This window comes from Leptidea sinapis, chromosome 14 (assembly GCF_905404315.1).
Source record: "Leptidea sinapis chromosome 14, ilLepSina1.1, whole genome shotgun sequence".
NCBI classification, from domain to species: Eukaryota; Metazoa; Arthropoda; class Insecta; order Lepidoptera; family Pieridae; genus Leptidea; species Leptidea sinapis.
This window is the reverse complement of record NC_066278.1, coordinates 8,775,231-8,787,992: the sequence shown is the minus strand read 5'-3', so window position 1 is coordinate 8,787,992 and position 12,762 is coordinate 8,775,231. Positions and strand designations below refer to the sequence as shown.

Here is a 12,762-nt window from a genome sequence, read left to right as displayed (position 1 = left end):
ATTTCTACTCTTCCTAGCTCTTTGGTAGTATCCTTGTGATTTTTGGTGATAGACCACCTTTCACAGCCAGCACAGTAAGGCAGAGGAGTAACTCTCCAAAAAATAATAGCCCATAATGCAAGGTTACTGATATTGTCATCTTTTTGTATTTAAAACATGCACCGCCATCTTGTATTGAATAGATGCACTTTATATACTATACTGTTGTGTCACTATGGACATCTAGTAGTGAGTAGGTGAACTATTTAATATTATTGTTTTGAAAAATAGTCACTAACACTTCGCCCAGCAATAATATGAACATTTTCGTTTATTTTACTTAGTTTGTTTTGAGGGATATACTGAAACCTTAGATAATTTATACGACTAGATAGAGCCTTTTGCTGTTAGACAACCGATTAAAACAGGCCAGTAATATTAGTTGAATGTGCGTGACAAGCTACGTCTTACACTCGCGATTTGCTTGACACTTTGTTTTGGTGTGCGTAATTGGCTGAAAACAGAGTTTAGTTCTAAACTCAATTTTTTCTACGTTTTTACAGCTGTTATGTTTATGTCATATTATATACGACCACATATAAATTCTGAAGCTTAGATTCTCCTCTTGCTAATTCCTAAATAAGTTTGACCAATAATTTGCCTTTAGTTATTTTTAGAGTTTTATGCCCTACTGTAGGTAAGTAAATTATTTTTGGGCAATGCAGCCGATATCAATACTAAAGGTTTATTACCATTTGTGCTGCGTGAATATCATTTAGAGAAAATTTTTAAATAAAATAACTTATTATTAGCTAATGGTCTTCTGATATCATAGAGACAACATAGTGACAGTGACTTTTCAAAAGCGCTTATTTTACTTTGACATACCTACTAAAGATATACAATGTAGTATGTATGTACCTACACAGACACATTAATGAATTTTCTAGAAACTGTGATAATCAAAATTTATCGCCAGGATCTAACAAAATAGGTATGTACTACTCGGTTAGGTCTAGTGAGTGTGTGTCTTTTATTGGGGAGTGTTAGGAGGTACCTAATGCTTTTACAACCCCAGAAAATGTACAAATCACATACTTACATTAAAAAAATGTTGGTGCAGTAGGTACCTAAAGGTGGGTGGGCCATGTAAGGTCACTGCAATAAATAAACAGTTAGGTAAAATTCCTTTATTTAAGTACATAATACATGAAGCAATTTTTAAAAGTAACGTATAGTGTCATATTATACACTAAGTAGGTAATATAAATTTATAGAGAGAGTCAATGATAATTTATTGAATTAAAATTCTCTCTACCAAATGGCCTTCCAAGAAAAAAGGCATAAAAGGCTTATAATATATTAAATCAGTCGTTTAACTTAAAAAATTACGTTGTGACTATCAAAATATCTGCTTACACTAACTGATGATAGTCTTAGATTAAGGATTCACGTCATCATGACACGTTAACGTCACGAAACTGGCTCGAGTACGCCCATATGGGCGTAGTATTAGGCGCAGCACTTTGCGACAACGCCTGCGGTATCTAGTTGGAGCACAGCGGAGACCAATCCTTAATCTAAGATGATAGATTAATGAGTATCACTTATAATCGAAAGAAAACCAATGCGGCAATTTCCAATAAATTGTTTAACTTAAATAATGAAATAATTAAAAGTAAGGCCTTTTCTTTGTCTTACTTCTATTGCTTTTTCTGTTGAGCTGCTTGATTAGTGCCTATACTTATATTATTTACCGAATGAATTAAAACCTATTGTAAATAGGTACCTCCATAACTTTTACATACTAGTTTATTGATGTTCCCTATGTTCTGGCAAGGCCAACTGTCTGTTTTTTTGTAGTACAAATACAAAGTAGGTGCCTACCTACCTTATTTGGCTTTCCTAAGAACATCATTGTTATTTAAACTAAAACAGAATTAAAGTTAGATTATTTTCATTAGTACTCGTACATATAGGTACGTGAACCTTTTATACCTATAGTGATTTCAAAATTTAATTAAAATAAAAATTACCTTACTTAATTTGTTTTAATCGGAACTTGCTTTTTGCTGATCCTTGGGAATGGACTCCTTTAAAGGCTCCTTTGCACAGGATGCCGGCTAGATGATGGGTACCACAACGGCGTCTAATTCTGCCGTGAAGCAGTAATGCGTAAACATTACTGTGTTTCGGTCTAAAGGGCACCGTAGCTAGTGAAATGTCTGGGCAATTGAGACTTAACATCTTATATCTCAAGGTTTTCCTTATTAATCCTGAGTGGCACTGCATTGTAATGGGCAGGGCGTATCAATTACCATCAGAACGCCTCGCTCGTCTCGTCCCTTATATTTCAAAAAAAAATGAATAACGAATATAATAACCGGTTAGAATGCTTCAAGCCAGACTGTACCTATATAATTTATGATTTCGTTTTTGTACCAATAAAACAGTTATGAACTTGTTTTCAGAGTGAACACTAAGAAGAAAATTATGATACGTTTGGATCACACATGTTTATACCTAACCAATTAACTACAGATTAGGTACGCACTAGTTGAAAGCAGAGGTCAGGAATGCGATAGTGCTGTAACCTAATTTAATTGATTATGTTCATCAATTATATAGATGAAAACACTGATATCATCTTTTCAAACTTTCTTAATTTTAAAAAACAAATTTATATTGCTCTCCAAAATTTATAGATTTTAAAATATCACATGTATTTCTTATAGTAATGTTGTGCCTACCTATAATTTAAGTACATTTAAACTATTTTATTATATTTGTTTAATACTTAGTGCATAAGTTAGTAAATTGTATTGAGTTGGTAAGCCTTTATGAATAAATAAATAAATTATAATTAGGTTACAGCACTATCGCATCATCATCATCAGTGTGTCGATAAATTTAAACAATGCTTCAAGAAAATTTATTGAATTAGGCGTTACTTTGCGGAAATCCATAATTATACAAATGATTTAACTTTTCTCAAGTGTTAATTCCGCCAATATTTGTTTTTAAAACAATTCGACGTGTTTCGCCTCTACACAAGGCATCCTCAGGACGTGTTTTCTCGCCAAAAATCTGGCACTAGACTGAATGATATTCAAATATTATACATATTATTATTCAGATATATAACACTAAAGAAAACTTAAATCATTTGTATAACAATGCTTCAAGTTTACCATTTTACCTGATAATTAAATCTTAAATTATTGTTCTGCCTCTCTTCAACACACATATTTAAACCATCTTTCACCATTTCTCGTGCTTTGATTGAACGGAGTCTGATGGATTCGGATTAGTAATTTTAAAGAATCAAAAAAATGACACGGTATCGCAACTTCAGTATTAACGCGATAATACGCGCGAGAGGAGGCGTGCGGTCAGCGGGGGGAGATGCTCCCACAATAAATAAATAACCTCACAAATCAATTTCACATTTCCAATTATTTTATCCTTAATTGATAAGTATGCTTCCAAATGAATACACGTCCACTGCGAAGTAGTTGTAAGTGTAAATCCAATCTAGAAGGGTGTAATGCCATTGATGATGTGACGTGAAAAATTGCATGTCATCTGTTTTTCTTGTGGACGCAAATAGATACAGTTCTGATAACCCCACATTTGAAGTTTTTGTTTCTCTTGATAAGGCGAGATATGGATTTACCTATGTATTGCATGTTTATAAATTAATATCAACATTGGTCAGGCATAATTGAGAATGGTAATTGTTCAGTCAGATTGACATAACACATTTTGATCTGTTCTGCCACTGTTGATAAGACAACAACAGAAATCGTACCCATTTTAGTAACATTTTAATTTGTATTAGATACTCACAACACTTACTGAGACCTGAGACAAAAAACAAAAGTAACCGACATACTTAATAATATAGATCAGCAGAAGTGGAGATGGACTGGCCACATGTTGAGAGATAGCCAGGAGAAATGGAGCAAAATTGTCACTAATTGGTATCCATGGTTGTACATGGAGCCAGAGGAGGCCTCAAACAAGATGGGAGGATGAACTCAAACTCACAGCGGCGTTCCACTGTGAGTTTGAGTTCATCCTGGGTTGGTCTCTCGTTGTAGAAGAGTTACCCACAACAGACTTCAATGGAAAGAGCTAGAGGAGGCCTTTGCCAAGTGGCACACTGAGTTAATAGACAGACATCTAACTCAGAGTAAAAGGGCTTAATGGAATAGATACTCACAACAGATCCGAAGTTTATAGAATTATTTGCTTCATTTATATATTATTTTAAAGACCAAAACAAAGTTACCTAAATATTTTTGTAAAGTTACAGACACTGATAAGACAAAACTAACATTATTTGCTACATAAAATTTTATTTCATTGTATAATTTTAGTGTTAAAAGTGAAAATGTTACACAATAATTTATACAAAATATTTGTCATAATTGATAAAAATAATACAAATACTTAACAGGAAACATACCAGTGTCATGGTTTAACATAAATATCGGTAGAATGGCACAATTCTATAAATTTCACAGCACAAAATTTTATTTCATCAAATCAAAGAGATTTAAGTACATACAGGGGTCTTTATCCAACCTACAATAGAATAGCAAATTCCTATTTAAGCAATTAAAACATATTTTAAATCTCAAAAACCATGCAACTTCATTCTTATTTTAAATATAATTAACTAAAAATTATTATGAAAGTAACTACAATATTAACAACATGTTCTAGAACAATCTAAGAAAATTATGTATTTTATTTAAATTATTTAGGAAACAAAAATAAACTTATAGATATTCCGGTCTAGCCATTTTACAGTAATGAGACTACAAGATTGCAAGGTTAAACACATCATCTTGAGAAAAATGATTTTAGGACCAAATCTTCACACAAGTGACTAAAAGTTTTTTTACCAATTACCAAAAATGTAAAACCAACATTTTAAATTTGTTCATGTTATTACTTCTATGTCATATTATATATACTTAAATCTCTTAGCATTAAATAATCATTAAATTTAAAAATTAAAAAGACAATTAAATTTATTCACATTACCTAGATGTCAACATCTACACAAGGATACTCAAATAATTTGGAGCCACACAGCTCATTCAACATGGCAGATGTACAATCAAAGAAAAGGTTAACACGGGTAGTGGCTACCATTTTAGCATAGGCATTATTTAAATGAAGCTATATACTTTAAGCATCCTTTTATAGCTAATCCTATGCTGGTACAAACTGCTTGGATAATTATTTGCACTCAGTGGAATAATTTTGATTAGGCACTTGCCCCACTGACAGCAAAAGTGACTCTCATGTGGTCATTTTCTACTATTATATTCCCAGTAACAATGCTCTCGCTTATTTAACTTATTTTAAGCTGAAGGTGGGGCCAGTGCCATTTACTATAAAAGCTATTTTAAATATAAAAAGTGCTTCTATACAGGCACGGAACAAATGCTCTTGCCATCTTAGATACTGGCAAGTAAGGCTATATACTTATAGATATATTATCATAGTTTAAGTTTATATTTAAAGTTTATCAAAGCCTTCAGCAATACACCTATAAAACTTCAGTCACAAAAGAATTTTTTTTGTGGGGACACATCACAGTCACTATCACTGTCTGAGAAAAACACACCCTTGCTGCCTTGTGTTGTTTCTTTAGCCTTCATCTTTACTGTATTGTGCACACATTTCTTTATCTCTACACATTGTGTCTTGTCACTCATAATGCCATTACCATCATTTGTTGAATTATCAACCAATTGGGCACTCTTCTGCAGTTTAGTCTGGGAACATCGGAGTGATTTCTTTCTCTTTGTATCTTGAGGTGTTGCAATATTCAAAACCACTAAATTAGTATCCAAATCATTTACACATGTGTGTTCCCCTTGTCTTCTCCTGCTTCTAGTTCTGTACGTAATATTATTTGAATCATCATTTAAATCAGAAATTGCATGTGTACCTTTGCTAGGTTCACTTTTTTTAATGCATTTTGAATTATTGTTCCTACCTGAACATCTAAGAGCCACACAGCTAATTGATTGAAAAGAATCTTTATTATTATATTGATTCTGTTTCTCAATGTCTATCTTACTCTTTGTATTTGTTTCGTTATTGAACTTGAGTGACATGACACAGTTAGTTTTTGCGGATTTTTTAGTATTTTTGAAAGAATTGAGATTGATAATATTTTGTGATGAGTCCATGCTGTGATTCAAAATTGCTGAGTTTTGCATGTCAGCATGTTTGCTAACACTTGTTATCATTCTACTGCCTTCCAGGTGCAAGTTTTGTCTTGACTCCTGCATCAGATTTCTACTGGACTTCATTTTAACTTTTTTGGGTGTTTTTGAATTTAGCTTAGTAGAGCGTATATAATTAGCTGTGAAACCGGAAACATCACTGTATTCATCATACTGTCCATTCGGTATATTATTCTTCTTGCCAATGTGATCTCTTTCTGTTATATTATTTATAATATTTTGATGCTCTATTTCGGAAAAATCCTTATTTTTTGCGCCATTTAAATCACATGCATTAAAAATCTCAAAAGAAGAATCCAATTGTTCATTATTGTTGTTAGATTGTTGGTGTAGACGTAGGCTCCTTCTTAAGTTAGCCGCTATTGGTGTTGACGTCACAAATTTAGTTCTTCTGTTAGGAGTTTTGGGATGACTCTTTCTTTTAGGCTCTCTAGCTTTAGTTTGTCTTATATTTGTAATTAAGTCAGCATTTTGAGAATCTAATTTATCCTTGATTTGTTTATTATTTACGGCTTGTGATGTTTCAAAATAAATATTTTGATGTTTGCTAGAGCTGTTAGATGATTCTAAAAGTTTATTATTTTTCTTTTTCTTTTTTGGGGCTGGAATATCTTCAGTGTCACTGTAAATGCTTATTGGCTTTAATTTTGACGTTTGTGCTTCTTCAGGCACTTTTAATTGATCATAATTGTAGAGACAAGGTGCTCTTTTGGTGTATACCCAGTATGTTATCTCATCCATGTTGCTCATAAAAGAATCAAATCTCGGCGGAGGATCACAATGTCGTTTTTTGAGATCAGATTGCCCCACATTGCGGCGAGCTGATTGCGGAGTAGGGTCACCCAGCATGGTATTGGTAAATGCCAACTGCGTGTTCCTTGCATCGTCAAGTCGGCACTTTCGTTTATACCCACTTCGTCGTCCTGTCGCCAAGTTATTTCTGCCATTGTCGTCACATTCCATCCAACTGAAATGATTGAATACAAATAAAATAACAACACTTATGAATCCATTACATCACAAGCCGATAATTGATGCTTTGTTTTAATCAGCTGCAATATCTACAAACTCACTTTACTTACGTTTATTATCCTAAGATAACCCGTTCCACATTAATGAAATGACATCTTATTTAATGAATTTATAAGTAATTAAAATAAAATAACTCAACAACGAAGTGTAGACAGATGTACCTATAACAATAAATTTTGAGGATATTTACTTTTAACAGTAATTAGACTCTCAATTCTTTGTACTAAATCCAAATTTCTGTAATAGTTTTAGCACTAAAGTATTATTAAAATACAAGTTTGAGGTTTCTAAATAAATTGAAAATAAAATGACGATATACAAACTACAAAATTACATACCTATGACACAAAATCAGTTTTTTTTTTATAAGATTTTGATTTCAGAGACCATAGACTCTTTTTTTTTGGTTCTGTTCGTCCATCTGGACAGGCAAAGGGGTCAAAAGCCCATACAGCCAAGAGACCATAGACTATTAATTAGTATTTACAGCAGCACTGCATGTCACAAGTTAACTCATTATGCTATTTGACTAGTTTCTGAAAACCATCTTATAGTATAAATTCCGTGCGTACGTTGAGGATTTGATTGTTTTTGTATTTATTCCCAATATTTGGTAAGTTGCTTTAGTTATAACATAATTTTATTATATAAGACATCATATTATAAAATTCTAATACTATGGATATATACTATATTTTTGATATAAATTATTTTTTAGAATTATTGAAATAAATTCAAATCAAATAACGATTTTGAAGCGTCGTTTCCTTTGTCTGTTTTATTCTGTTCATTTAGTTTGGAGTATATTGAAATATATTTAGTTTACAATGTTTAGTTTATAATTATCGTACAATGTAGTTCAGTAGCTATTTTTTCCAAATTATATTGTATATCATACACAAGCAATCTCGCACTTTCACACTTCTTCACTCGCACAGTGTCTATCGGCGCAAGTAGTTTTCAACAATTTTTTTTAATACTTTTTGTTCTATGATGTACCTTCGTGTATTATACATTAACGAGAAGTTTATTTCAGTTCTGTTTTATTGTAGTTTTTTTTTAAATAAAAATCTTCGAATTTATGTCGTGAAATTCCTACTTTTATACTTTTCTTACCTCAATATTTTTCTTCATATGGTGTTTGGCTTAGTAAATTAACCAAAGTAATATTATTAAACAAAAAGAAGATTAAATTTCCTATCGTTCAGTATATAAATATAAAGTCTAGATACTGAACATCTATTCACAAAAGGGTTATGAATATACGGTCACTAACATACAACATACAAACATAAAAAAAATACTGACGAATTGAGAACCTCCTCCTTTCTTGAAGTCGGTTAAAAATTTTAATAAAACAGATGCAAGATTATTATCCATCTTTATTTTCATGGCATTACATTTTTCTCAAAAGCCTCATTCTTGTAACGGCGTAAATTAAATAAATTAAAAACCCTGCTTTGACGTGTTTTGGTTTGGGCTGATGGTATTGTTACCAATGCAATAATAAAAAAAAATTACTCGTTGTCTTCTGGGCTCTGTGATCTGTCTTATCCACGCCAACTAAATAAAAAAAAATCTGTCATAACTTTAATGACATAAGACGTTGGAAAAGGGCGGGAACGAGTGAACGAAGGAAGGCGCGCTTATACAAAAAAAAAATTGTTTAAATTATTGTTCATAGTGCATATATTTTTCATACTTGTAAATTGTTTATCCTGGTTTATAAATATTCGATTTTTGTATATATAAATTGTTAAGTGCGCTTCCCCATCGCCATGGGGAAGCGTACAGGTAAAAGGCCGAAGAACGGCCAGAGCGACGCAGAACCAGCAGACGAACTTCCCCTATCCGAATCCTCGGTATCTGACGCGGAGGTGACTGAACGTCTCATTGTAAGAAGAAAGGATAAAGAGAAGTATACCCCTTATAGAGCGACAAATTATTATAGGTTATACGACGAAAATTCAAATAAGAAGGAATTTATTGTATTTCTCAATCGCAAGCAGGGTGAAGTCAAAATATCAGACAAGGACAGGTTGGGTCTGTCAAATGGAATCAGGAGGCATTGCGTATCGGGTGTGTTGCACCTGAGGTCCGTTAATGCTTTTAAAGTTGGTGTTACCTTTGACCTGCCTAACAATGCGAATGTATTTTTAAAAAATGAAAAGTTACTTAGCGAGTTGGATATGGTTGCCTCAATTCCGGCTTCTGAAACGGAGGTCACTGGAGTTCTTACTTCTGTTCCCACTGATTACTCCAACAAAAAAATTCATCAATTAATTGCATCGAGTAAAAAAGTTATTGCTGTGAGAAGGTTCATGCGGCGAGTAAAGGACCCACAGGGTGTTGTCTCCTTTGTTCCAACGCAAACTGTTGCAGTCACATTTGCATCAACGTTGTTACCTGAGTATGTAACACTTGATCACTGGAGGCACGAGGTTAATGTATATGTACCCCCTATTAAACAGTGTCTACGCTGTATGAAATTTGGCCATATTGCTAAATTTTGTAGAAATAATGAAGTTTGTTCCATATGTTCTGACAATCACAATTTTAAAATGTGTCCAAAAACTTTAACAAAATGTGCCAACTGTGGTGGAGATCACATAGCTATCTCATCTACCTGTCCTCTGAAAAAACAAAAAATTGAAGAAAACAAAGTGAAGTCCCGTAGTGTTAGATACTCAGATCTCTTCAATGAATCTGCTTTCCCTCAATTAAACTCAAAGTATATTGACACACACCTGAGCAATCTTATAAAATCTGACAAATTTATGAACCTCTTGGTTGAAGCAGTTTTACAAATTTGTACAAATAAAGATAAGTTAACTATAAATTCAAATAGTATTAAGGAAATTCTGAATAACACTTTTAGAAAAAAGACACCTAGTTAATTGTTATTATGGATACATTGAATATAGTGCAGTGGAACGCTCAAAGTATTATTAGTAATAGGCTTATTTTTACAAGGTTTTTATATGAAAATCATATCCATATTGCTATAATTTCGGAAACTTGGTTAAAACCACATCAGTATTTTTTAATAAAAGGCTATAACACAATAAGGAATGATTGTGGTAATAAACACAATGGTGTAGCAATTTTTATTCATAATAATATCACATTTTCTAACATAAATACATATTATGATAGTGCTCTACAAAATGTTTGCATTAAAATTAAAATTAATAACAAAGAACTGAGTATTGTGAGTTTTTACAGTCCTTCCAATTCAAATCCTCCATTTAATAAAAACAATTTAAACAGTTTAATTAAGTCCATTCCAGAGCCAATGATATTTGCAGGTGATTTCAATGCTCATCACATGTTGTGGGGATGTGTTGATACATTGCCTCGAGGTAAAGATGTTTTAGAGGTTATAGATGAGAATGGTCTTGTTATTCTGAATAATGGTCAAGCTACCACAATAGGATCTCCATCTTGGCGTCCTAATGCTCTTGACTTGACTTTGGTAACTCCATCTTTGGCTCTTTTATGTGACTGGTCAGTTATTGACAGTCCTCTGGGCAGTAGTTATCATCTCCCTGTAATAATAAAAATGGCAGTAAGTAGTGATAGTATTAGTTTGCAAAACACATTATGTAATAATCTACATTTGCCCACTCACCCTAATTATAAGCAGGTGAATTGGAATATATATAGTAACTTAGTTGTTTCTTATTTGGATGATGTTAAATTTGACACTTTATCTTCAATAGATGCTTTTAATTCCTTTTGTAATATTTTACTTTCTGCTGCCAAGCAGTCAATCCCTAGCTGTCTGTTTTCCAAAAGTTCTAATAGTAATAATGCTACTAGTTCTTGTTCACAAAAATCTTTTAAATATCCTTGGTTGCCTTGGTGGAATCAGAGGTGTACAGAAGCAGTTTTAAATGCTAAAAATGGTTACATTAATTTTAAAAACAACTCCACTGATGAAAATTATGTGGAGTTTAAGAGATTGCGGGCTTTAAAAAAACTTATCTTAAAAAGTGAAAGAAGAAATAGCTGGATAGGCTTGTGCAATTCATTTAATCGTTGTACTCCTTTGTCTTCAATTTGGAAATACATGCGCAAATTTAACAAAACTTACATTCCTGACAGTGTGTTGAATGATAGTTGGATTCCAGATTTTCTACAAAAGTATACTTCTGACTTTGTATCAAATGAGTTAACTAACTATGTAAATGTTGTTAATGATAGTAATAAATATTTGATAGAGCCTTTTTCTTTACAAGAACTAAAATCCGCTTTATTTACTAGAAGAGATACATCTTTCGGTCTCGATACCATTCCATATATTTTACTCAAAAAACTTAATTGCCACAGTCTCAACATCTTTTTAAATAATCTTAATCGCCTATGGAAGGAGAATACTATTCCTCCAGAATGGAAAACAGACTGTTTAATCCCAGTTTTAAAGCCAGACAAAAATAAAATGTTACCTGACTCTTATAGACCTATAGCTCTCACGTCTTGTGTTGGGAAGATATTTGAGCAGCTTCTAAAACAACGTCTCGAGTTCTTTATAGAACAAAATTGTCTTTTGCCTAATAATCAGTTTGGTTTTCGCAAAGGTCGGTCTTCTAGGGAGAGTATAGCGCAATTACAGCTTGATGCGCATCAATGTTTAGCAAGTAATCAATATCTTTTGTCTGTATTTTTTGACATCTCAGGTGCCTTCAATAGTGTAAATATTGCCGTGCTTTGTGACGAGTTATCAATGTTAGGGATACCAGGTAAAATAATAAATTGGATGCAATCCTTTTTGACTGACAGAAAAGTATATGTAAAATTTAATAAACATTTGTATGGACCACGACTTTCTTCTCTAGGTGTTTGTCAGGGGGGAATATTGTCTCCTTTAATTTTTATTATGTACATAAGACGATTGAACCTTATTTTGGGGCCAAATATAGTAAACCTACAGTATGCAGATGACTTAGTCGTCTATGTATCGGGAGTTGATCTGATTAATTTAGCCGCTACTATTAATAAAGCACTTGTAAATTTATATCAATACTTTTCTTATCTTAATTTAAATGTAAATCCAACCAAATCAAAAGTCTTTGTTATTGGTCGTAAACGCATCATATTGCCTCCCATTTTATACAATGGCATTCCACTGCCTATTTCATGTGACATAAAATTTCTAGGTGTAACATTTACTCCAAAACTTTCTTGGAAAAAATATACAGATAGTGTTATAATTAAAGCGAATAAAGCTTATAATGTATTAAAATCTTTGTGTGCAACGTCGTGGGGAGCGGACCCTAAAATATTGTTAATTTTGTATAAATCGCTTATTCGTAGTCATTTTGAATATGGCTTTCATTGTTTCGCCGCAGACAGCAAAATTGTTAATAGTCTGGATAAAATACAAAATAAATGTATGCGTACAATATTGGGTGCACTTAAAACTAGCCCAATAGCTGCTATGCAAATCGAGGCCAACCTTCCTCCTTTGTGTATTAGA

The 12,762-nt window shown here is 32.6% G+C and overlaps 1 protein-coding gene across 2 annotated transcripts; it reads right to left on the bottom strand.

The window, feature by feature from the left end:
* Positions 1-4,320: 4,320 nt before the first annotated feature.
* Positions 4,321-7,615, bottom strand: LOC126967901 (homeobox protein 4-like). Of its 2 annotated transcripts, none has more exons than XM_050812598.1 (2): positions 7,325-7,615; positions 4,321-7,218 (listed from the first exon to the last, which is right to left on the bottom strand). In XM_050812598.1, the coding sequence occupies exon 2, from the start codon at positions 7,212-7,214 to the stop codon at positions 5,556-5,558; it is 1,659 nt and encodes a 552-aa protein (XP_050668555.1). In that variant the 5' UTR covers positions 7,215-7,218; positions 7,325-7,615; the 3' UTR covers positions 4,321-5,555. The 2 variants fall into 2 exon arrangements, with proteins under 2 accessions (XP_050668555.1, XP_050668554.1); XM_050812597.1 differs by having other exon boundaries at positions 7,334-7,615.
* Positions 7,616-12,762: the final 5,147 nt, after the last annotated feature.

What these genes read in the sequence shown, in the direction of transcription:
- LOC126967901 (XM_050812598.1), bottom strand. Translation starts at nt 7,214, where the DNA reads ATGGAATGTGACGACAATGGCAGAAATAACTTGGCGACAGGACGACGA.